At 49.2% G+C, this 22,495-nt stretch overlaps 2 protein-coding genes across 2 annotated transcripts in view; one reads left to right on the top strand and one right to left on the bottom strand.

Moving 5' to 3' along the window:
- The window catches only part of matn4 (matrilin 4), a gene marked incomplete at both ends in the record, with an annotated part of 47,708 nt that extends 28,594 nt beyond the window's left edge, over positions 1 to 19,114 (bottom strand). Inside the window, 4 exons of the mRNA XM_079265886.1 lie at positions 7,440 to 7,671; positions 15,032 to 15,190; positions 15,279 to 15,454; positions 19,042 to 19,114. Of these exons, the coding sequence (XP_079122012.1) occupies positions 7,440 to 7,671; positions 15,032 to 15,190; positions 15,279 to 15,454; positions 19,042 to 19,114 (640 nt within the window). The remainder of the gene's footprint in view (positions 1 to 7,439; positions 7,672 to 15,031; positions 15,191 to 15,278; positions 15,455 to 19,041) is intronic.
- A 379-nt stretch (positions 19,115 to 19,493) lies between these two features.
- The window catches only part of LOC306775524 (recombining binding protein suppressor of hairless-like protein), a gene marked incomplete at both ends in the record, with an annotated part of 39,167 nt that continues 36,165 nt past the window's right edge, over positions 19,494 to 22,495 (top strand). The window contains 3 exons of the mRNA XM_079265975.1: positions 19,494 to 20,232; positions 21,687 to 21,918; positions 22,011 to 22,018. Of these exons, the coding sequence (XP_079122101.1) occupies positions 19,494 to 20,232; positions 21,687 to 21,918; positions 22,011 to 22,018 (979 nt within the window). The remainder of the gene's footprint in view (positions 20,233 to 21,686; positions 21,919 to 22,010; positions 22,019 to 22,495) is intronic.

Genomic DNA, 22,495 nt, shown 5'->3' with positions numbered 1-22,495 from the left:
CCGCCTGCCAGGCCTTGGCCCACCGAACCCGGACCCATGCCTGACCATGAGGGAATTGCCTCCTTCCAGATTACGGACTACGGGGTTTGGCCGGCTTAACCTTCACGAACCCTTGGCAGCATGGGCTAAAGTAACGGAGCTCCAGACGGACGACGGTCAGCCGTTATACGCATCTCTTGCCAAAGTCCGGATCCTTATCGACCCAGTGGACAGACAGATCTACGCATGGCTGCGGCAAAATAATGCTGTGAACGAGGGTTGCTTTGCACCCCCCCCCTGCTCCCCCTCCTTAATCGTCACCTACTACCAGTGGGTGTGGCGGGGGCTGGACTTAGCCATTGGCAGATACCCATCGGTGCTATATCACCAGCTACTGAAGGGCAGGATTAGTCAGTGCGATCCTGACTCTCCCCCGCGCCTCAGCTCCGGATGCCTAGCTCCTCTTCCAGAGGTGCTACCGACCAGAGCACTGCAGAATCCGAAACCATGGATCTCCCACTACTTCATGGGAGAGTTCATGAATTTAGGCGATCCTCAACCTTTACCCCCGTCTCATTAAGACGCCCCGGCAAGCGACTGGACCAATCAAGTGAACGACCTCGGAATGGAAAACGACTATGGCTTTGCTTAATGGCTAAAGTAGTAGCAGTATTAACAGGACTATGCCTTGTCCTGGCTATACTGTACTACTATGGTAGTATCCCATGGGCCCTCACTCATGTGAGGGTGTCCTACACTACCACAAAGACGTTCGACCAGACATGCTGGACGGTCGACTCTGGAACGATCGTTCTCTCTCAACTCGCTGGACAGAAGCGCGCCTCGCCCTGGTTGGACCTTGAGGTTGGATCTAATGCAACCCGTCAAGTCCAAGAAGGGGGTGGGACGCCACCGAACCTGACAGCTACTATCACCGCGTGGATGACTATCTGGGATTCGAAAATCAACGATTCGAAACTCAACAACACGGGTGAAGAAACAGACTGGGCGGGCGAATTCCAGAAGGTAATAGAGAATTCGACATGGAGAATAGATGAAGTATCTACGCTAGGAGCGGAGATGAAGATTACGGTAATGATGAAGAAAGCACAAGAAGAAAAACGGGCACAGTGTAATTGGATCTACCCCGAAAACGGTGTCCCAGGCTGGTACTGTTCATGGGCATGTGTCTCATGGTCAGAGCAAGGGAACGAGGGATACTGGAAACCCGAGGTAACCTATGCAGCGAGCCACCGCAATGATACGTGTTTGATGATTTTACCGGCAGAAGGAATGTTCTGGGGACACTACAATCTCACCTGTGAGGCCACACAACCGCGGCGAAAACCACGACGGTTTAAAGCTAAAGTAAGGCCACTAGGTGCCACAGGAAACACCACTCTAGGTAACTCCACCGACTGCCAGCGGAACAACCTCACCAGCCGAGCCGTGAATGGCACGCAGGAGAAGGAAGAAGAAGAAGAGGAAGTAGAACCAACGGCTTCAGAGACGGCTCCAGAGGAAAAAGAAGAGCAGCCGCAGCCGCCGCCGGTATTCAAGTCAAGTGACAGTCTTCGGAGAAATCGGAGCAGGAAATGGACGAAGCACTGTAAAACCAGCAAGCTCCCTCTCCTAGATAAGTGCTTCTGGAATGTGTTCTTTTATTGCGAAGGTCAGAATTACTTCGTAATAACTCCGGTAAACAAACCACAGTATCAGGCTCATAAGTTCATCTATCTACCCGAACCTAATGCCCGGCACGAGGCCTGGCTTAACAACACCCTGCCGTGGATATGGATAACCGAGCTGAAGCATTTCAAAGGAGCCTTCACGGAGGGTTACTCCAGAGCCAGCTACGGCCTCTTGGGACCAAGGACGACCGACATGTATGTACAAAAGCTGCCGAAACCCGAGGATTTAATGACAGCCCCAAGAGGGGATTTCCAAAAGATTGACACGTGTGTGACCAACAAAATGTTCATCGCTCTGAACGGAACAGAGTATCTAGCCGACGGCGCCTCCCCGAGATGCACACTCTGGCAAGAGTGGTATCGGGCTTGGGGAACGTGGCTATATGACTGCACAGGCCTGAAGACGAACAAGACGATCAAAGGAACCCTGCAGGCATGGAAAGAGGCCCACACTCGGGACGACAGCTCAACCTGGTGGGGCCTACAGAAGGATGAAGTGTTAGAATGGGTGGTGCCATGTCTAACTCAAACCGACAACTACTGGGTGAAGTATCAGTACCTGGCCACAGTGTACTCGAAAGAAAGAGACATCTGGCCTGGTGTTTGGAGCCGACCAGAACCATATGTGGGCCCGCGGCCCTGGAAGATGGAATGCAATCGAGGAAACACGACCTGCAACATCAGCCTGGCCGGGGGACATTGTGAGTCTGTGCCAGGATGGGAAGACCATTGCCAGACCCACTATGGAGCAGAATATGAAACCCACGTGCAAGAAGTAACCTGGGTGAAGGCTAAAGACGGGAAATGGAGACGGTCAGGGCCTCTGACTAGCAGCTGTACCAACTTAATCCTGGGCCATCGCATGAAAGACAGAGTGAACGTGAACGGCCAAATCATTCCCCCAGTAACCGACCCTACAGTCTTTTTAGCTGAGGGCCACGCCTTCAGGAAAAGCCTCTGCGAGGGTAAAGAAGACAAAGGATTCGAATGGGTAGGAGCTAACCGCCTCTACGGGAACGGAACATGCTACGAGCCAGAAGAACACTGGCTGAGTTGCGGGAGCGGCCGACGAGAACACGAGTGCAGTTGGATCGAACTAACGGGCGCCTCCATAGTCGGGACCGCAACCATCGTAGTGGAAGAAGTGGCAGGGAAGATTGGAGAAGGATTCACGGTCATAAAGGGATGGATGGGGAGTTTGTTCTCCTGGCTTTGGCCTTATTTGTTGATGATAATTGGAATTGTCATCTTGGGCCTAATAATCTGTGCCGCCATTAAGGGCGGGGTAGCAGCCACTGTTGCCTCGTGCTTTAAGGGGAAGTTGAAGGAAAAAGGAGAAGTGAAGAAGGGACTCCTCCCACGAAGGAAGGAGGAGTCCACCCACCTATAAAGGGTGAACAACTGGAGCGCCATAGCCATTGCAGACCCGGAACCTGAACCAAGAGCCTCATACTGAAATAAGAACGAATAAACCTAAGAAAGCCAAGATGACCAACATGACCAACACCACAACCCTTGCACCTCCCGGCATGAACGCCACTTCTCCCCCAGGCATGACCACTTTCGGAGTGAGTATGACCAACACCACAACTATTGTGACTCCAGGCATGACCACCTTCGGAATGAGTATAACTGAAGCGTTACAGAACTCCTCCGACACAGCACGCAGATGCAGGCCATTTATTCGCTTAACCGACCTGGACTTTTGGGTCCTTGAGATCATATGGTTCTTCTACTGTTGCATGGGCGAATGGTCCATGAATCAGCCGCTAAGAATACTGGCCCTGGTTGTAGGGTGTCTGAAAACAGCGATTGAAAACATCTATCGAGGATCACTGTGGCTTACCCTGACATGGTTCGCTACATACCTCCTGGGGAGAATCCACATCGACTCTACTCGCTGCGGTCTAGTAAAAGGTGGAATGGTGATCATCTGGCTGGTAATCGACGTCGCTGCAGTTTTCTACAACCCCCTGAAGATGGTCTCGGCAATCGTCGAGGCCTTTCTGGCGGTTACAGCCCTGACGTATCTCGTGGTCATGACCATGGCTATGAAAGAAAGAGGAAGAGGGCGTTGGCTCCACAAGATCGGCGCCATTGCTCTTTGGGGCATAGGTTGGGGCATAACTGTCGCCATCTACTGGTTGGGTTCTGAATCATCAATCGGGATAGCCGCCTGGCTCATGCTGTATGAGCCTTTGTTTCCAAGAAGGGTTAGGCCTACAAGCCCAGGCCTAACACCTCCTCCAATGGTGTTGGCATCTCCATGGCTGCATTCTCTGGCTCTGCGGCGCTCTGCAAAGCGCTCCAATACTGAGAGGGGGCCTTAAAAAAAGAATGAAAATAAGACCACCCCCTGCTTGCTAAAGCTTGGCTTGTAAAAAATGCGCTGAAAATGTAATGATTAATGAAGTCTTTGTGTTCAACAACATTCAGGAGGAGGTCTGCTGTGTCCGCTGTGGGATTCCTCCGGAGCTAATGTTGCACCTGTGGGAGGTAAACCAAGCCCTATGGTGCACCCAATGCTACCTGGGGCAATTCCCGGTAGGAGCAGCCAGCGGCCTCTTCTGCAAAGGAAGTACCCCTTATATGCCTGCGATGAATGTAGTCGACTGTATGGAATTAGAGGCTAAAGCAAAACCAGTGTGGACTTCCGCTGGGAGAACCCCACCAGAGGTCCTGCTCTATGCTGATGGTGTATACTGCCCAGTATACACAAAAATATGGGCGTATCCTGATGGCATCCGGGTGTCCAGCACCCACCTCACCGATGGCCGCTTCGTCGTCATTGGACCACGCCTGCCCGCCCTGCAGTATCCACTACCAACTCCAGAAGAAGACGACGACACGGCAAGCATCCCGGGTGTGGAACACCGAGACGTGGGTAGCCAGACGATGCTCGCAGGAGTAGTACCAAATCTAATGGGGATGTGGGGATACGACGAGGACTGCGGAGAGCTGGTGGAGGTAATCCCTGAAGGATTGATAGTTCCAAGCGAGGAGGAGGACAAAGCAGCAACCAGCCCCGTCCCTACTCCGGCCTCCCTCTCCCCAGACAGCATTCTGAACCAGAATGTGTTGGCCCTGGTCCTGAGCCTGGACGAGCAGATGAAGGATGCCATAGATGACGAGGAAGATGACAACGCCCTCCTGGATTTCCAGCCACCAGGTATGGAAGGCCTGGTGGTGCTCGACAGCTGGCAACACGAATCCGAGCCGGAAGACGACGTTCTCATCATCACCGCCGAGGACGACGATGAGTTCCTAGAGGATTACTTGGGGCACAATGCGGCAGCTTGAGACCTCAAGAAGGGGGTGTCAAGAAGAGTTGACCTCTCAGCGCTGCCTCGGTAACATGTCGACACATTCAAGGGAGAGAGAGTCAGGCTATGAGCACAAAGCATATATTCAAAGTTGAAGTATAATCAAACAGATAACATGAATGAATAATATAACGAAATGTTCTAATCAATTGTGTAACAAATGTTTAACTGCATAGAAGTGATTTAAACAAATGTAATGAATGTTTCTGTGTGTTCTGTGTGAGGTTGGAGCTGAAATGAAATGTATTGGGCAAGAATGACATTGCTGTAATCAAGACCAGATGTTGGGTGTAGTCAAAAGAAAGTTCTGGAAACTGATGCAATAGTTGAGTCATACAGGCAAGGTTCGGCTTAACGCCCTTTCCAGAGGGAGGGGGGGATGAGTAATGGACCAAACAGGTGGGGGCTGATCACAGCCCATATGAGGAATATAAGGACATGCTTGCAAAGAACAAGCTGGGATTTCATCGCGGATGCCGTCCAAGCGCATCGGAAGAAGATACTAAAGCCTGCAGCTGATGTATTGAGGGCTTCGTCTCTGTTCACGGAAAAGAGACCTCTGTTCGTGGACTTTGAGATTAAAAGACGAAGGTTCTAACTCTCCCCACCGCTCGCCTCTTAACATCTGGACAACTGAGAAAGCCGCAGCTGCCTGAGAAAGACTTTGTACTGAGTTTTGAGAACAGCTGAACGGGCTCCGTTGCGGAGCGGGAGGACCGAGGGTCTGGCCAGACCTTCGCTCCTAACAACTCCAAAAGAACTCTTTTCATCGCACCATTGGACATCCAGCTCCAACCGAGCCGTCTCGGCGACTAAAACTAATGAGTATAATCGAAGAAGATAATATAATTGACTAATCATGTGTAGAGACATTTTATGTGAGCTGTAGCTGTAACCCCTGCAAACTAACTAAAAATAACCTGCAATAAATATCTAATCTGCATTTAAAGTGAAATCCTCAAGTGCATTAATTTGCCGAAGTAGTAATAAGTTCCTCGTGACAGTAAAAAGTTAAAGCTATTGTATGTCTAACAACTGAGTTCTGAAAGGTTATCCTAGAGACCGAATCCACTGAACAATCCCTTACGGTTTTAGCAAGAATTAATCCTAGCCGTTAAAACCTAACCTGGCATTTACCAAGAGCACGGATCCATAAGAGGGAAGCTGCCATAACCGACGCGACTGGTGTGAGCGCCCGGGGCCAGGACTGGTCTCTCGGCCGAGCGCGCTCTGACCGGAGGAAGCAGGGTAGACGTCGGGAGTAACGGCAGTTAGCGGAGCCAGGCGAGTTCCCTCGCCAGAACACCAGCTCGAGAATCTTTTAATAGAGAGCTGAGTCAGTAATTAGCCCCGTATCGGGCCAGAAGTACCCAGGATCTAACAACGTCTGTGCACCGATCATGATGACAGATGTCGGGTTGTTTTGTTCATGTTTTTAGGGTTAAACTCGATTAATAACGAATGATATCTTTATTAATTTAAACTTGAATTGTTTCTCATTGAATTATGAATATGTATTGCCCCGAGTATCAAAGCACCAGAAACCAGAGACATCGTCTTCTTCCTTGCTCAGAACCTGATGCCTACATTACCCACAATGCATCTGTACCAGCAACAGTTCAGGTGCGTTCTGCTAATGGTTCAGGTGCAGCTCCAGAGGTCTCACTCCTCTCTGACTCCACATTCTTTGACTTTTTCAAACTTTTAGTTTCAACTGATGCCGACTGAAGTGACATCACACGAGGACTCTGACTTGTCAAAACATTTCATGTTAAAGAAAAATAAACTTCATTTGATTTGAAACAGTGGTGATGATGATGATGTGTGAGTCTGAAACAGCAGCGTCAGGATGAAGAGTCTGCGGTCGCTTTAATGAAACTGTGAAATGATATTCAGATGTGATGCCTGAAGCTGTGAGTCTGCAGCGATGCTCTGACCTGCTGTCATATCCTGTATCTGATTGATTGATTTATTCTGTCATGTTCACTCACTGTCTTTAGACTTCATCTCTGTGCCTTTACTCTCCGTCTCGTAACACCTCCTTCTTAAGGCTGTTATGTTGAGTATTCTGTTCTCTGTGCTTTAATGACATGAAGAGTGCAGCCAGCAGCATGACATTCAGTTTTAGGTTTAACTCGTCTTGTGTTGAGGTAACTTCAGATAAAGTAATCCATCAGTGGGATGAAGATACCTGACTCCTCATCGGTCAGGTACCTTAGGAGAGTTACGTTTCATCTCTGTTTAATGTTTAATGTTCATTTCACATTCTCTCAAAACACAAAAATAAAAGCAACAATATAATGAAACCTGAAATGATGTCAAAGTGAACCTCCAGATGAACGTAATGGATCACATCTTTGTCTTTCTTCATAGATTTCTATAAGAAGACAATGTACACGTTGGGTTACTACCGACCGTGATGTCATTTCCTGTCCAGCAGTCTTACCACAGAGCTTGTCCTGGAACTGGAGTCCAAACTGGTGAATGAGGTCGAAGGACTCCACCAGGAAGACGTGGTCCTCAAAGGGCGGGGACGCCATGGCCCTCAGCGACGCCATGTCGGCTCTGGCCACGCCCACGGCGTAGATCTCGATGCCTTTCTCTCTGGCATCGGCCGCCACCTCGGCCACGCGGTCCTGAGGACGTCCATCCGTCACAATCACGACCACGTTGGGGACCTGAAGCACAGAAGACATCCAGATCAGAGCTCAGGTAACGTGGGGAGGACGGGGTTAAAGTCACAGAGTGCAGAAACGTTTCACAAGAAAAAATACCTTCTATTCGTTTATTTCAGCTGTTTCTTATGGAAGCCCATTTATGCTACTGTATGAAAACAATAAAGATCCCGTAAGTCATTATAATGAGAAACCTTCTCAACATAATGACTTAGCATCTCATAATTATGAGATTGTATCTCATAATTATGAGATGCTAAGTCATTATTATGAGATGCTAAGTCATAGTTATGAGATGCTAAGTCATAGTTATGAGATGCTAAGTCATTATTATGAGATGCTAAGTCATTATTATGAGATGCTAAGTCATAGTTATGAGATGCTAAGTCATAGTTATGAGATGCTAAGTCATTATTATGAGATGCTAAGTCATTATTATGAGATGCTAAGTCATAATTATGAGATGCTAAGTCATAGTTATGAGATACTAAGTCATAGTTATGAGATGCTAAGTCATTATTATGAGATGCTAAGTCATAGTTATGAGATGTGTCAAGAAGAGTTGAGCCCACAGAGCTGCCTCGAAAACATGCATACACGATCAGGGGAAGGTCAGGATATAAAAAGCATATAATCAGAAATCAATAGTTAAAGTGTAATCTAAAGATAAAGTGTATGATCGTTACATAACAAATGTTTAATACATAGAGTGATTTAACAAATGTAAACCTGATAATAATAATATGTGTATCTGAGTATAGTGCAGTCTGAGTGTAGAAAGTACGGAGAAAGAGGAAGTAAGCAGGGTGTTGGCTTCAAGGGATGGGGAAATAATGATGGTTGAGAAGAGAAGACACAAAGCACAATAATGATGAAGGATGAGATCAATAATCATTTTATAAGCACATGTGTACTAACCAAACCGATTTAACAAATGTAAAAACTGATTAACAAATGTCTTGTGTAAACGGAGCTGCGATAAAAGTGCTAGTCAGGATGACTTGCAGAAAATAGGGACAGACTGTCGCAAGAGATGAGTCATAGAGGCATGATACAGGATGAAGCCTGGACATGTCCGGACATGTTCGAACCCAACGCCCTTTCCAGAGGGTGGGGGGGATGAGATCATGTATTGAACAGGAGGGGGGCTAACAGCCCAAATGATGAATAAAAGAAGTGGTTTGCTTGCTGCAAGCTGGGATTTCAACACGCGTGCTGTCCAAATGCACCAGATGAGAAGATACGGACGACTGCAGCTGATGTATTGAGGGCTTCGTCTCTGTTCACGGAAAGAACACCGCTGTTCGTGGACAAGAAGATTTAAAGACGGAGGTTTTCCTCTCCCCACTGCTCGACTCTTAACATCTGGACAACAGAGAAGATGCAGCAGCCCGAGAAAGACTTTGTACTGAGTTTTGTGGACTGTTGGCCGAACTCCGTTGCAGAGCAGGAGGACCGAGGGTCTGGCCAGACCTTCGCTCCTAACAACTCCAAAAGAACCTTTTTCATCGCCCCATTGAACATCCAGCTCCAGCCGAGCCGTCTCGGCATCTAAAACTAATGAGTATAATCGAAGAAGAAAATTAAATTAACGAATCAAGTGTAGTGACATTTTATGTGAGCTGTAGCTTTAACCCTTGCAAACTAACTAAATATAACCTGCAATAAATATCTAATCTGCATTTAAAGTAAATTTCTCAAGTGCATTCATTTGCTCAAGTAGTAAAAAGTTCCTCGTGGCAGTAAAAAGTTAAAGCCATTGTATGTCTAACAACTGAGTTCTGAAAGGTTATCCTAGAGACTGAATCCACTTAACAACCCCTTACGGTTTTAGCAAGAAGTAATCCTAGCCGTTAAAACCTAACCTGGCATTTACCAAGAGCACGGATCCATAAGAGGGAAGCTGCCATAACCGACGCGACTGGTAGGAGTGCCCGGGGTCAGGGTGGCCCCTCGACCGAGTGCACTCAGACCGGAGGAAGCAGGGTAGACGTCGGGAGTAACGGCAGTTAGAAGAGCCAGGCGAGTTCCCTCGCAAGAACACCAGCTCGACAATCTTTTAATAGAGAGCTGAGTCAGTAATTAGCCCCGTATCGGGCCAGAAGTACCCAGGATCTAACATGTGGCGCCCAACGTGGGGCTCGACGGAAAAGGAGTACGTTGAGTCCAAAAGAAGAACCCCGGCAGCCAAGAGAGGCTGTCGTTCGTGTACGAAAAGACCTGAGGTGAGGCGTTGGGTAGAAAGTAAAGCTGCCCAAGCCACAAAGAAGTCCGATGGCGAGACATCCACGCATCGAAGCTGTGTGTGGTATTTACAAGCCAGCACAGGAGAAGCCGCAGGCGACGGGGAGCATCGACCAGACTCGCCCGACCTGTAGAGGGGCCAGAGCCTGATCCCATCCCTTCCTCAACGCGCGACGAGAGGCTTTGGGAGGAAGGCGACTCGAGACAACAAAGACAAAGACAAAGTCCAAGATGCAAGTGCAGCAGAACGGACCAGACGTTCCAGGGACCGGCCGGCAGACGGAGGCGACCCAGCGGGACGAGCCAGTGGCCCTGATGAAGGAATCGCCACAGGACGGCAGCGAGGACCCGATGGCGACGAAGGCAGCCCGCAGACGACGACGACTCAGCAGGACGTGCCAGCGACATCGACCCAGGACCCGGCAGCAGACGGCAGCGAGGACCAGGAGGAGGACGGCGCTGGAGCACGCAGAGCGGCATCGGGAGGACCGACGCTGGATAAAGACGACAGAGGCAACGTCCAACATCAGGTCATCCTGTACGGAAGAGGATGGACCACCTGGGACGCTGCCATCCAACAACACCTAACCGACCTACATCAAGAAGAAAGTAGGGCATCGGTTAAAGGAGAGAGCGCTAAAAGTAAAAAAGTGGCTCATCAAGACCTATGGAGAAATATAGCCGAATTACGGCTAAGCATGGAGCTCGAAGTGGTGCACCAGAAGGCCCACACGCGAGAAGAAATTCACTGGCAAGGAAACGAAGAAGTGGATCGTTTCGTCCAGATGACACAAATTGTCTTTGTTGGGATCGAGAAGTGGGAAGAATTGCCCAAAGGAAGGGTAGTCCCAGAAGAGAGCGTGGAGGAGGTGGTGCAGGCAGTGCATGGCGCACTAGGATTTGCAGGCACCGTTCCAACGCAAAGGGAACTGGACAAGCAGCGACTCTGGATTCCTGAAAAAGAAGTCCGCAGAATCCTAAAAAAAACTGTGAGTTGTGTGGTCGATACAACGCAGGAAGGAGAGGACAAAGGGAGGGGAGGACTCACCATTAAGAAAAGAGGAATCCAAGGAGTAGGGCAGCTGAAGCCAGTTCTGCATTAGGAGAAAACCAGGAACTCAAGAATGGCCACCAACATACAAGATTTACCACCCTACGTCAGAGTGGCCAATGTCAAAGGGGTGGTTAACATGAGAAGGAGTACTACGGGGCTTTGGGCAGGAAGAGCCCTGAGGAAGTTGGGTTGTGCAAGAAGTGATTTCTCTCCGGAGAAAAAAGAAGTGTTGCAATGGAGAGAAATTAAGAATGACTGTGTGGTCTGCCTGCTGCCGACCACCCTAGCCGTTGCATGGCAGGGACCCGGAGACCAGAAACCACTCCGGGTCACAGGAAAAAGAAAAGAGTTTAACCGCATGCGCCATAAACCGGTGAAGGTTATGGATGCATGCATATGCGGTACATGCCGTGTGGAGAAGTTAACAAGGTTAACCTTCATCACCGAGTGGTGATCGACAGCTGGGAGCAGGCATCAGGACCGTCTTCACCAGAGGACGACGTGCTCGTCATCACTGCCCTGGCCGACGAAAGCTTCCTGTGAGATTCCTACTAGCTAAGGCGAGGCAGCCTGTGACCTCAAGAAGGGGATGTCAAGAAGAGTTGAGCCCACAGAGCTGCCTCGAAAACATGCATACACGATCAGGGGAAGGTCAGGATATAAAAAGCATATAATCAGAAATCAATAGTTAAAGTGTAATCTAAAGATAAAGTGTATGATCGTTACATAACAAATGTTTAATACATAGAGTGATTTAACAAATGTAAACCTGATAATAATAATATGTGTATCTGAGTATAGTGCAGTCTGAGTGTAGAAAGTACGGAGAAAGAGGAAGTAAGCAGGGTGTTGGCTTCAAGGGATGGGGAAATAATGATGGTTGAGAAGAGAAGACACAAAGCACAATAATGATGAAGGATGAGATCAATAATCATTTTATAAGCACATGTGTACTAACCAAACCGATTTAACAAATGTAAAAACTGATTAACAAATGTCTTGTGTAAACGGAGCTGCGATAAAAGTGCTAGTCAGGATGACTTGCAGAAAATAGGGACAGACTGTCGCAAGAGATGAGTCATAGAGGCATGATACAGGATGAAGCCTGGACATGTCCGGACATGTTCGAACCCAACGCCCTTTCCAGAGGGTGGGGGGGATGAGATCATGTATTGAACAGGAGGGGGGCTAACAGCCCAAATGATGAATAAAAGAAGTGGTTTGCTTGCTGCAAGCTGGGATTTCAACACGCGTGCTGTCCAAATGCACCAGATGAGAAGATACGGACGACTGCAGCTGATGTATTGAGGGCTTCGTCTCTGTTCACGGAAAGAACACCGCTGTTCGTGGACAAGAAGATTTAAAGACGGAGGTTTTCCTCTCCCCACTGCTCGACTCTTAACATCTGGACAACAGAGAAGATGCAGCAGCCCGAGAAAGACTTTGTACTGAGTTTTGTGGACTGTTGGCCGAACTCCGTTGCAGAGCAGGAGGACCGAGGGTCTGGCCAGACCTTCGCTCCTAACAACTCCAAAAGAACCTTTTTCATCGCACCATTGAACATCCAGCTCCAGCCGAGCCGTCTCGGCATCTAAAACTAATGAGTATAATCGAAGAAGAAAATTAAATTAACGAATCAAGTGTAGTGACATTTTATGTGAGCTGTAGCTTTAACCCTTGCAAACTAACTAAATATAACCTGCAATAAATATCTAATCTGCATTTAAAGTAAATTTCTCAAGTGCATTCATTTGCTCAAGTAGTAAAAAGTTCCTCGTGGCAGTAAAAAGTTAAAGCCATTGTATGTCTAACAACTGAGTTCTGAAAGGTTATCCTAGAGACTGAATCCACTTAACAACCCCTTACGGTTTTAGCAAGAAGTAATCCTAGCCGTTAAAACCTAACCTGGCATTTACCAAGAGCACGGATCCATAAGAGGGAAGCTGCCATAACCGACGCGACTGGTAGGAGTGCCCGGGGTCAGGGTGGCCCCTCGACCGAGTGCACTCAGACCGGAGGAAGCAGGGTAGACGTCGGGAGTAACGGCAGTTAGAAGAGCCAGGCGAGTTCCCTCGCAAGAACACCAGCTCGACAATCTTTTAATAGAGAGCTGAGTCAGTAATTAGCCCCGTATCGGGCCAGAAGTACCCAGGATCTAACAGATGCTAAGTCATTATTATGAGATGCTAAGTCATTATTATGAGATACTAAGTCATAGTTATGAGATGCTAAGTCATTATTATGAGATGCTAAGTCATTATTATGAGATACTAAGTCATAGTTATGAGATACTAAGTCATTATTATGAGATACTAAGTCATAGTTATGAGATACTAAGTCATAGTTATGAGATACTAAGTCATTGTTATGAGATACTAAGTCATTATTATGAGATACTAAGTCATAGTTATGAGATACTAAGTCATAGTTATGAGATGCTAAGTCATTGTTATGAGATACTAAGTCATAGTTATGAGATGCTAAGTCATTATTATGAGATGCTAAGTCATAGTTATGAGATACTAAGTCATTGTTATGCGATACTAAGTCATAGTTATGAGATGCTAAGTCATTGTGAGATGCTAAGTCATAGTTATGAGATGCTAAGTCGTAGTTATGAGATGCTAAGTCGTAGTTGTGAGATGCTAAGTCATTGTTATGAGATGCTAAGTCGTAGTTATGAGATGCTAAGTCGTAGTTGTGAGATGCTAAGTCATAGTTGTGAGATGCTAAGTCATAGTTGTGAGATGCTAAGTCATAGTTGTGAGATGCTAAGTCATAGTTGTGAGATGCTAAGTCATAGTTGTGAGATGCTAAGTCATAGTTATGAGATGCTAAGTCATAGTTATGAGATGCTAAGTCATAGTTGTGAGATGCTAAGTCATAGTTGTGAGATGCTAAGTCATAGTTATGAGATGCTAAGTCATTATTATGAGATGCTAAGTCATTATTATGAGATGCTAAGTCATAGTTATGAGATACTAAGTCATAGTTATGAGATGCTAAGTCATTATTATGAGATGCTAAGTCATAGTTATGAGATGCTAAGTCATTATTATGAGATGCTAAGTCATTATTATGAGATACTAAGTCATTGTTATGAGATGCTAAGTCATTATTATGAGATGCTAAGTCATTATTATGAGATACTAAGTTATAGTTATGAGATACTAAGTCATTATTATGAGATACTAAGTCATAGTTATGAGATACTAAGTCATAGTTATGAGATACTAAGTCATTGTTATGAGATACTAAGTCATTATTATGAGATACTAAGTCATAGTTATGAGATACTAAGTCATAGTTATGAGATGCTAAGTCATTGTTATGAGATACTAAGTCATAGTTATGAGATGCTAAGTCATTATTATGAGATGCTAAGTCATAGTTATGAGATGCTAAGTCATTGTTATGAGATACTAAGTCATAGTTATGAGATGCTAAGTCATTATTATGAGATGCTAAGTCATTGTTGTGAGATGCTAAGTCATAGTTATGAGATGCTAAGTCGTAGTTATGAGATGCTAAGTCATAGTTGTGAGATGCTAAGTCATTGTTATGAGATGCTAAGTCGTAGTTATGAGATGCTAAGTCGTAGTTATGAGATGCTAAGTCATAGTTGTGAGATGCTAAGTCATAGTTGTGAGATGCTAAGTCATAGTTGTGAGATGCTAAGTCATAGTTGTGAGATGCTAAGTCATAGTTGTGAGATGCTAAGTCATAGTTATGAGATGCTAAGTCATAGTTGTGAGATGCTAAGTCATAGTTGTGAGATGCTAAGTCATAGTTGTGAGATGCTAAGTCATTGTTATGAGATTATTATGAATTACAGGATCTTTATTTTTTCATCACAGTGGCGTAGATGTGCTTCCATAGTTTCTTTATGAAATCTGAATATAATATTAAAGGATATTTCGGTGTGAAGTTGTTTGTTTTGTGTTCTCGTTCGTTCTGAACCAAAAGCGAGTATTTGTTCCCCTGAAGAGTCTGAACCTCTTTGGATCTTCTAGTCCTGAGTCGACCACCAATGAGTCACAGCGAATGAAGCTTGAGCCGCGTTACCTTCGGCCGTTCTCCCTCCTCGGCGATGAAAGCGGCGTTCATCACGTATCTGATGGCGAGTCCGGTCATGGTTCCCTGAGCGAGGGGGATGATCTCATTGATGCCTTTCACCATGGCGTCCAGCTTGGCGTGCGTCTTCAGGGAGAACTCGCTGCGGACCTGAAGACAGAAGTTTCATCATCCTCACCTCTATCACTTCACGGTCGAAGAAGGAGTAAAGAGCCGGATGGAGATCTGGACTCTGTACCTGGCTGGAGTACTGAACCACTCCCACTCTGGTGCCGTTGAGTCCAATGTCCAGGGTGCTGAGGATGTCGATCATGAACTTCCTCATCGTCTCAAACTCGTGTGGTCTGACGCTGCGGGAGCTGTCGATGAGGAAGACCAGATCCACCGGACCGGACTTACATTTCTGCTCCGGACCTGAGAGAAGGAAGAAGAACATTCAGCGGGGAGGACGGAGACGGAGAGTCTTCTCTTAGGACGAGAGCTGAGGACTCAATCAGAGAAATAACAATCAAAGAAAACTGAGAAGATGTTTTCTGTGGTGAGAAATATTTTGTAACGTTACGATAAAATACAAACATTTCTATTCATCATTTGATGTGATTCATGTCTTCGTGTCTTCAGTGAACAGACAGCAGAACTAACTCACTGTTGTCTTTGTCTTTTCATGAGAACGAAGGTGAATAAAGAAGAAAAGCAGTGTTTGAATAATGTGGACAAAGTGTCTCCTGCTGAACTCACTGTGTGTGTGTGTGTGTGTGTGTGTGTGCGTGTGTGTGCGTGTCTGGACTAAAGCAGCAGTTCAGGTTTTACCCTTCACGTTATTTAGCACCTGAAGCTCGTCCACCAGGACTCTCACAGCTGCTTTAGACGTTAGTCTTCAGTCTGTGTGTGTGTGTGTGTGCGTGCGTGTCTGTGTGTGTGTGTGCGTGTCTCTGTGTGTGTGTGTGTGTGTGTCTGTGTCTCTGTGTGTGAGTGTGTGTGTGTGTGTGTATGTTTGTGAGACTTCATGAACAAACGTCTGCTTCATGCTCATCCAGGATCTCTTACGACTGAGCGTTGCAGCAGCAGAGACTCGGTGTCGGTGAGTCGTGAGACGTGCGGGACGTGTGAGACTAGTGTGGGACATGCGGGACGTGTGAGACTGGTGCGGGAAGTGTGGGACGTGCGGGACGCGTGAGACTGGTGCGGGACGTGTGGGACGTGTGAGACTGGTGCGGGACGTGTGGGACGTGCAGGACTGGTGCGGGACGTGTGAGACTGGTGCGGGACGTGTGGGACGTGCGGGACGCGTGAGACTGGTGCGGGACGTGTGGGACGCGTGAGACTGGTGCGGGACGTGTGGGACGTGTGAGACTGGTGCGGGACGTGTGGGACGTGTGAGACTGGTGCGGGACGTGGGAGACTGGTGCGGGATGTGTGGGACGTGCGGGACGTGTGGGACTGGTGCGGGACGTGTGAGACTGGTGCGGGACATGTGGGACGTGTGAGACTGGTGCGGGACGTGTGGGACGTGTGAGACTGGTGCGGGACGTGGGAGACTGGTGCGGGATGTGTGGGACGTGCGGGACGTGTGGGACTGGTGCGGGACGTGTGAGACTGGTGCGGGACGTGTGGGACGTGTGGGACGTGTGGGACTGGCGCGGGACGTGTGAGACTGGTGCGGGACGTGTGAGACTGGTGCGGGACGTGTGGGACGTGCGGGACGTGTGGGACTGGTGCGGGACGTGGGAGACTGGTGCGGGATGTGTGGGACGTGCGGGACGTGTGAGACTGGTGCGGGACGTGTGGGACTGGTGCGGGACGTGCGAGACTGGTGCAGGACGTGCGGGACGTGCGGTACGTGTGAGATGTGCGGGACGTGCGAGGCATGTGTGGACTGGTGCGGGACGTGCGAGACGTGTGGGACGTGTGAGACTGGTGCGGGATGTGTGGGACGTGCGGGACGTGTGAGACATGTGTGGACTGGTGCGGGACGTGCGAGACGTGTGGGACGTGTGAGACTGGTGCGGGATGTGTGAGACTGGTGCGGGACGTGTGGGACGTGCGGGACGTGTGAGACTGGTGCGGGACGTGTGAGACTGGTGCGGGACGTGTGAGACTGGTGCGGGACGTGTGGGACGTGCGGGACGTGCGGTACGTGTGAGACGTGCGGGACGTGTGAGACTGGTGCAGGACGTGCGGGACGTGCGGTACGTGTGAGACGTGCGGGACGTGTGAGACTGGTGCAGGACGTGCGGGACGTGCGGGACGTGTGAGACTGGTGCGGGACGTGTGAGACTGGTGCGGGACGTGTGAGACTGGTGCAGGACGTGCGGGACGTGCGGTACGTGTGAGACGTGCGGGACGTGCGAGACATGTGTGGACTGGTGCGGGACGTGCGAGACGTGTGGGACGTGCGAGACGTGTGGGACGTGTGAGACTGGTACGGGACGTGTGGGACGTGCGGGACGTGTGAGACTGGTACGGGACGTGCGGAACGTGTGAGACTGGTACGGGACGTGTGGGACGTGCGGGACGTGGGAGACTGGTGCGGGACGTGTGGGACGTGCGGGACGTGTGAGACTGGTGCGGGACGTGTGGGACGTGCAGGACGTGTGGGACGTGTGAGACGTGCAGGACGTGTGAGACTGGTGCGGGACGTGTGGGACGTGCGGGACGTGCGGGACGTGTGAGACGTGTGAGACTGGTGCGGGACGTGCGGGACGTGTGTGGGACGTGTGTGGGACGTGTGTGGGACGTGTGTGGGACGTGTGTGGGACGTGTGTGGGACGTGTGTGGGACGTGTGTGGGACGTGTGTGGACTCTGGTTTCAAACGGACGTGAACGTCTTTAGAACGCTTCATCGTCGTCGTCAACCTGCTGCTGTAGACGAGCAGCTTCCAGAGGTCTGACGTCCTGATTCTGATGCTCATGGGCAGAGTCAGGACCGCGCGGTGGTTCAGAGTCACTCACAACAAATATGAAGACACCGTAGATCTCAGGAAATAGCATTAGAATGTCATGATATCAGTACATCAGTACATCATCTGTCTGTGGAAAGCTTGTTGTGACTCTTTTGTTTCTAAAACTGATCAAATACTGAAACGACACAATCCTATAAAGGAAGAGAAGAAGTGCATTCCTGTGGTCGTTGGCTCATAATCTCTGTAAATAGATATCTGCTTATGAATAAAGATCCGGACCACGTAAACAGATTAGGAATATTTTCAGAGTAAGAAGCAAAGATAATATTTGGTGAATATAAACGTCATCGTGATATTTAACCTGGAACCCACTGACTGTCGTCTGACGACGATTTCGAATTTTTATTGGTTTAAAATATTAATAATAATATGAATCTGACTTCGATAGAATGCACGCGGTCGAACACATCGTCTCTGAACTCACGTCTCACGTTTCTCTTCAGACCGACAACAACGGACACAGAAGAGCCTCGGCCAGAGCTCTGAGGTCCGTCTGCTGACCTCAGAGCTCTGAGCTCTGAGGTCAGCAGACGGAGCTCGGAGCTCTGAGGTCAGCAGGCGGAGCTCGGAGCTCTGAGGTCAGCAGGCGGAGCTCTGAGGTCAGCAGACGGAGCTCCGAGGTCAGCAGGCGGAGCTCCGAGGTCAGCAGGCGGAGCTCGGAGCTCTGAGGTCAGCAGGCGGAGCTCCGAGCTCTGTCTGCTGACCTCAGAGCGCCGAGGTCCGTCTGCTGACCTCAGAGCTCCGCCTGCTGACCTCAGAGCTCCGTCTGCTGACCTCGGAGCTCTGAGGTCAGCAGACGGAGCTCTGAGCTCTGAGGTCAGCAGACGGACCTCAGAGTTCTGTCTGCTGACCTCAGAGCTCTGAGCTCCATCTGCTGACCTCAGAGCGCCGAGCTCCGTCTGCTGACCTCAGAGCTCAGAGCTCCACCTGCTGACCTCATGAGAGAGCACGAGAGGCGAGATATGCTGTGAGTCCGTCTGGGAGGAAGACCATGAAGTCCGTCTCTTGTCTCCGTGCTTCTCTTGGTCTCAGACTGACCTGCTTTGGGCCGGGCGGTGACGAAGACGACCAGAGTCATCAGGACGAAGCCACACAGCGGCCTCATCTTCATCTTCAGCGGACTCCTCTAACAGACGGCTGGAACCGGATGGACCTGTGAGGACGGAGACAGACAGGAATGCAGAAGTTCTTTTCTGAGGAAACATGAGAGGACCCGAGAGTCCGAACATCATATTTCACCAGATTCATGGCTGGTTTTCTCCTTCTTCTGAAGACGTGCGACATCGAACAGCTTCTTCATGATGCTGCTGTCAAAGTCCAGCTCTGGTTCATATGATGTCATCCTGACAGTCGTGCTCTGATGTTGTTTTCTGTCTTTAGTTCAGTTTGTTATCTTTGTGTCGCGCATTGATCATGAGAACATCTATCTGATGAGGCCGACACCTCATCCTCACAATAACATGCACAGTATGAACAGGACCGCTGTTATCATGTCTGACCCACAGAGCGACCGCCAGAGCGACCGCCACAGCGACCGCCAGAGCGACCGCCACAGCGACCGCCAGAGCGACCGCCAGAGCGACCGCCAGAGCGACCGCCACAGCGACCGCCACAGCGACCGCCACAGCGACCGCCAGAGCGACCGCCAGAGCGACCGCCAGAGCGACCGCCAGAGCGACCGCCACAGCGACCGCCAGAGCGACCGCCAGAGCGACCGCCAGAGCGACCGCCAGAGCGACCGCCACAGCGACCGCCAGAGCGACCGCCAGAGCGACCGCCACAGCGACCGCCAGAGCGACCGCCAGAGCGACCGCCAGAGCGACCGCCAGAGCGACCGCCAGAGCGACCGCCAGAGCGACCGCCAGAGCGACCGCCACAGCGACCGCCAGAGCGACCGCCAGAGCGACCGCCACAGCGACCGCCAGAGCGACCGCCAGAGCGACCGCCAGAGCGACCGCCAGAGCGACCGCCACAGCGACCGCCAGAGCGACCGCCACAGCGACCGCCAGAGCGACCGCCAGAGCGACCGCCACAGCGACCGCCAGAGCGACCGCCAGAGCGACCGCCAGAGCGACCGCCAGAGCGACCGCCAGAGCGACCGCCAGAGCGACCGCCAGAGCGACCGCCACAGCGACCGCCACAGCGACCGCCAGAGCGACCGCCACAGCGACCGCCAGAGCGACCGCCAGAGCGACCGCCAGAGCGACCGCCAGAGCGACCGCCACAGCGGCACGTTGAGGTCCTGCAGCATGAAAGGAGAAGACAGAAAAGCCTCAAAGAAGTCAACTGAAGACGAGAGGAAGAAGCTTCTTCACACGTCCTCTTCAGCGAAGGAATCAAACTCTAAACTCCTTCTGTCACTCAGACCTTCTGCTCTTATGTGAACCATAAGGACTGAATCAGCTGTAGAGGACGAATAACGATCGACTGTCACAGACTAACAGTCACGTCATGTATTTAACTCTTCAAACCACATCCAAAGAAAACACTCAGAGGAGAGAACAACACACTCAATGCAGGTCTCATGAGTGTGTGTGTGAGTGAGTGAGTGAGTGAGTGAGTGAGTGAGTGAGTGTGTGTGTGAGAGTGTGTGTGAGAGTGTGTGAGTGAGTGAGTTAGTGTGTGTGTGAGAGTGTGTGTGAGAGTGTGTGTGAGAGTGTGTGAGTGAGTGAGTGAGTGAGTGAGTGTGTGTGAGAGTGAGTGAGTGAGTGAGTGAGTTAGTGTGTGTGTGAGAGTGTGTGTGAGAGTGAGTGAGTGAGTGAGTTAGTGAGTGAGTGAGTGTGTGTGTGAGAGTGTGTGTGAGAGTGTGTGTGAGAGTGTGTGTGAGAGTGTGTGAGAGTGTGTGAGTGAGTGTGTGAGAGTGTGTGAGTGAGTGAGAGAGAGAGAGACAAAGACTCCTCAGTATAACGTACTGAGCCCCCCACACACACACACACACACCTTCACCCCCCAACACTCTTTTCCTGTCTCCCTCAACAATCATCTATCATCATGCTGCTACTGAGCACGTGCGCCACACACATACACACACACACACACACACACACACACACACACACACACACACACACACACACACACACACACACACAGAGAGAATCATTGAGCTGGAGCTGCTGCTTGTTGACTTTGTGTTTCTAACTACAGAACTTTAGATCCCGTTTCCTTTATTTAACCTGGAAAGTGATTAAAACTGTGTCTGCTCTCTGGTTCACACCGATGAGCTTTATCCTCCATTATTATTGTTATTATTATAATTATTAGTATAATAGATCTAAAGTGTAATCGAGTGACAGCAGGAGACCGGTGGATGCAGAGCGTCACTTCACACAAGTCTGCAGGCTCTAGAATAAACCGCTGGATCTCTTCCGGTTGCTTCTGATGTTCAGAGGAGAAAATGTTCAAAGTAAAAAGAAGTTTCTTAAAAAACAAGAACTCTTAAATCAGTGGAACTGTGGAGGGAAACGGATTCATTTCTCTTTTCTTCAGTGAAAGTAGAAAAACATAATAAATAAATGATCTTGCCTGAGAGGAGATTATGTGCTCATTCGTGTGTGTCTGTCTGTCTGTCCACAGACTGGATATATATATATATATATATATATATATATATATTATAGTTATTTAATAAACAATCTCAAAAGATTGCGTACTGAGTTTGTGCTTCCTGTTTCCATCTCTAGAGGATATAAAGCTGGTTCTGACGTTCCATCTGCAGAACATTGCGCGTCTGCAGACCGGCGTGCGCCTGCAGAACGTTGCACGTCTGCAGACCGGCGTGCGCCTGCAGAACGTTGCACGTCTGCAGAACGCCGTGCGCCTGCAGAACGTTGCGCGTCTGCAGACCGGCGTGCGCCTGCAGAACGGGTCCATGAGAGGCCTGAGATGCTGCTCCTGCGGCCCCTGTGGAGCGGAGTATGTTCATGCATTCTCCAGACTGCTGACCTGATGTCCACTCAGCAGAGGACTCTGTCCACAACATCTCTGTTGTGCTTTCTGCCGAACAGATCAGAAGGTAAGATTCACATCATAAACTGTGCAGACTGGAACGCCTGCTGGGAATAGTTTTATATACCTTGAATGTCTCGTGTTCTGTTTTCTTCGTCTTCCAATATCTTGGGACCATGTCGGAAACCATGAATATAAATCATCAATCAATCAATCAGAAGAGAAGAACCAGTTTAAACGTCCTCTGAAACGAAACTAATCTGTTTCTGAATATCCAGAATTATTCCATCTCTGGTCAGCTGACAGCAAACACACTGATAGAAAACACTGACCTCATATAAACCTGAGAGAGAGAGCGTGCGTTGGGTTATATTACATCACTGCTGCTTTAAAATCATATTTATCTTCACGTTAAATAAATAGTTAAAGATTGTGGGAGAGAAGATCGATCTCTCTCTCTTATCTGCTCAGTATGAAGTCAGTTAGCCTAGCTTAGCACAAAGACTGGAAGCAGGTGCAAACAGCTAGCATGACTCTGTGCATT

The sequence above is a fragment of the Melanostigma gelatinosum genome (genome assembly GCF_949748355.1).
Source record: "Melanostigma gelatinosum genome assembly, chromosome: 3".
Lineage (NCBI taxonomy): Eukaryota > Metazoa > Chordata > Actinopteri > Perciformes > Zoarcidae > Melanostigma > Melanostigma gelatinosum.
This window is presented reverse-complemented; position numbering and strand designations above follow the sequence as displayed.